The following is a 2,952-nucleotide window of genomic DNA, read 5'->3' as shown; positions in this document are numbered from 1 at the left end:
CATAGTGCAACTGTTAGGCCCAAAGTTAACGTTTGACAGCTCTAGGCAGCCATCCTCCAGACACCAGAGCATGGCTGGTGGTAATTCGATGGCAGCCGATGGCAGCCGTCCCGCGAGGCCGGGGGGCGACAAGCGCGCAGCCATTTGTGCGTGTGGCGGGGGAGGCGGACGGCTGCCATCGAATTATCACCAGCCATGCTCCGGAGGATTGCTGCACTGACTGTGCCCCAGCCATATTAGATGGCTGAAATAGCTGTCCCCACAGCCATCTTACCCAAGATGGCTGCGATGTAGCCAGCTAAGCCAAGAGGGCTCACCTCGAGGCGGGCGGTATGGCTGCGGTAGTGCGTCTCCAGCCATGTCTACCAAGGAATGGCTGCCGTGTGTGTATTGCAGCCATTACACTGGAGGATGTGGCTGCACTGCAGCTAGCTCAGCCATCCTTAGGTAAGATGGCTGTGTAGGAGCCAGCACAGCCATCCTGGTGTTACATTCCGAGGTTGGCCCCCACTCGGACAACCCAACTCAACCAACCCAAACCCCAACACCAAACAACCCCACTCAAAGCACGATGATTCTGAAGTTGGGGACTTTTGACTTCAAACAAAGCGCGCCGCAGCGCGGTGCGTGCGACTGTCAGGAGCGGATCCGTCAGTTTGTCGTGTTCACGCCGGCTTTCATAACGGGGCCAATGCGTTGTTTTACCACCCAAGACAGCTTGGAGAGCTCCCGGAGAGGCAACATTTCGTAACGATTGTCGCTATTGGCCATCTGCCTCCTGCAGCCTCTGTTGGGGTGGAATGCGTGGGGTTTTCGGCGCGATGCCTCCGGCGAGTATACGGTACTGCTCTCCCGCAAGCTCTCCTGCGCGCGCGTGACGTGTGGGGCGCACGCACTGCGCTCGAAAGTCGCGATTTGGCAATAGGCGCTCGAGCCGGCGCGCAGTGGAAGGGGGCGCCGCGCAGGGGGGTCGGGGGGGTGCGAGAGGGGGCGTGGGTCGGGCGCGCACCGGCCGGCTCCGAGAGCGGCCGTCACGTCGAAGAGGGGGGCTGGTGCTGCTCGAATGACGAGGCGTGCCGCTCTGCTGCGCTGCCGACAGCCCCTCTTCCGAGCCGGCGCGTGGCGGCGAGCCGCGGCCAGTGTCGCTGGTGCGGTGGAGGCGGCAGCTTGCATCGGCCGGCAGCGGGTGCGGCCATCACGTCGATGAGGGGGGGTTGTCGGCGACTCGTGTGGCTCGAGGCCTACGCTGCGCCGCCCAAGCCCTACTGCCGATCCAGCGCCTGGCGTTTGGGGCGAGCCGCGGTCGTCGTCGCTGATGGTATATGGCGGCGGCGGCGGCGGCTCGCCCTTCCCTCCGGCCGCAATTCCGATCCCGCCGCGCTCGCGGGAGGTCGCGCGTATATATTTATAGACAGCAACGGCTATCCGTGCTGCTGTGCGCCCCCTGGTGCGTGGTTGCTTTCAAGTTCTTAGATCACAACCCAAGGATGATATAATAAGGCAAAAAGATTGGTTGCGCCTTGCCGATCCGCACCTACCTAGGCTCTTGGGTGGCGCGCCCACTCTTCACAACGAACCTGGTTCCTTCGGCGATTACACAACATATATGTTCCTGTTGGCCGCAGTCGGTGCTCCCACCACCGGCTCGAGGCCGGCGACGCTGCTGGTCGACAACGGCTCGAAGCGGGCCGCGTCCACGCTCGCGCTCCGCGCGGCTGCCGAGCGGCTCTCCCTGCTCACCGGTGGTGCGGTCGAGCCCATTTCGCTCCGCTGGTCCGACGGCGTGGCCGCCGATGCGCTCGCCGGCAGGCCGGCCCGCACGCTGCAGTCGGCGCTGCGGCAGCTCGCCGAGGACGGTGTCGACGCCGCCGCCATCGTGCCGCTCTTTCTTGGGCCGAGCGACGGGCTGGCCGAGGCGGTGCGCGCGGCGCGCGCCGACCCCGCCGCGCCGCGCCGCATCGCCGCGGCGCCGTGCCTCGTCGACACGGCCGCACCCGCAGACGCGCGGGTTGGCCGCGCGCTCGCTGCGGCGGTGCTCCGGCTCGGCCGCGCGCGAGGGCTGTCCTTTCCGCTGCGAGTCGTGGTCGTCGACCACGGGTCGGCCTCGCGGGCAGTCGTGGCGGTGCGCGACCGGCTCGCCGCGACCGTCGCCGAGCTCCTCGGCCCGCGCGCATCCGTGATCGCCGCCTCGATGGAGCGGCGGCCGGGCGAGCAGTACGCGTTTGCAGAGCCGTTGCTCGAGCGGGTGGTGGGAGGGGCTCCGCCGTACGACAGCGGAGACGTGGTCGTAGCGATGGCCTTCCTGCAGCCGGGCAGGCACGCCGGGCCGGGCGGCGACGTCGAGCAGATCCTCGACGCCGCGCGGGGCCGCTCGGCCGGCTTGCGCACGCACGTGACTCCGCTGCTCGGCGGCTCTCACCTCGTGCACGAGGTGCTGGCCGACCGCACCGCGGAGGCGCACGCGGCGCTGCGCGAACCGCACCGCGGCGACCCGGAGGCTTGAGGTGGGCAGGTGGCGGGGGTCCCAGTCTGGGGTCGGTTGTGGCGGTTGCACCCACCGTGCACCGGGACCTGTGTCCCCGGAATTAATATAATATTTATTGAATTATGAGAAAATCATGGCGTGTGGGGTCCTGTCTCTGTGCGGCGGCGCGGACTCTCTGGCGTGCCCGACTGCCCGTGCAGGTGCACGCGCGGTGGCCGGTGTGGCCGGTGCGCCGTGCGGGCGTGCGCGGGGCGGTGTGCGCGGTGTGTGTGGGGGTGTGGCGGCTGGCGCGCGCGAGACAGAGTATCACAAGATTCCGTCCGTGCACATTCTCGCCGCGCTGCGAGAGGCCGACTCGCGGTCTGAGCCTTCACTGTTTTTTAGTCGCTACGACCCCATCCGCCCGAGCATTTTCACCCACCAATCGCGCTCCTCGTCGCTCTTAAAGTGCCCGCTGCTCGCGCACG

At 67.1% G+C, this 2,952-nt stretch overlaps 1 protein-coding gene across 1 annotated transcript; it reads left to right on the top strand.

The window, feature by feature from the left end:
- Positions 1-1,596: 1,596 nt before the first annotated feature.
- EMIHUDRAFT_373711 (hypothetical protein) lies at positions 1,597-2,612 on the top strand. The gene has a single exon (XM_005779969.1). It carries the CDS (start codon positions 1,607-1,609, stop codon positions 2,501-2,503), a length of 897 nt encoding a protein of 298 aa, XP_005780026.1. The 5' UTR covers positions 1,597-1,606; the 3' UTR covers positions 2,504-2,612.
- The last annotated feature ends 340 nt before the right edge of the window (positions 2,613-2,952 follow it).

Source organism: Emiliania huxleyi, assembly GCF_000372725.1.
Source record: "Emiliania huxleyi CCMP1516 unplaced genomic scaffold EMIHUscaffold_2208, whole genome shotgun sequence".
In the NCBI taxonomy this organism is placed as follows: domain Eukaryota; phylum Haptophyta; order Isochrysidales; family Noelaerhabdaceae; genus Emiliania; species Emiliania huxleyi.
Note: the sequence above shows the minus strand (reverse complement) of the source record. Positions and strands in the feature narration are given on the sequence as shown.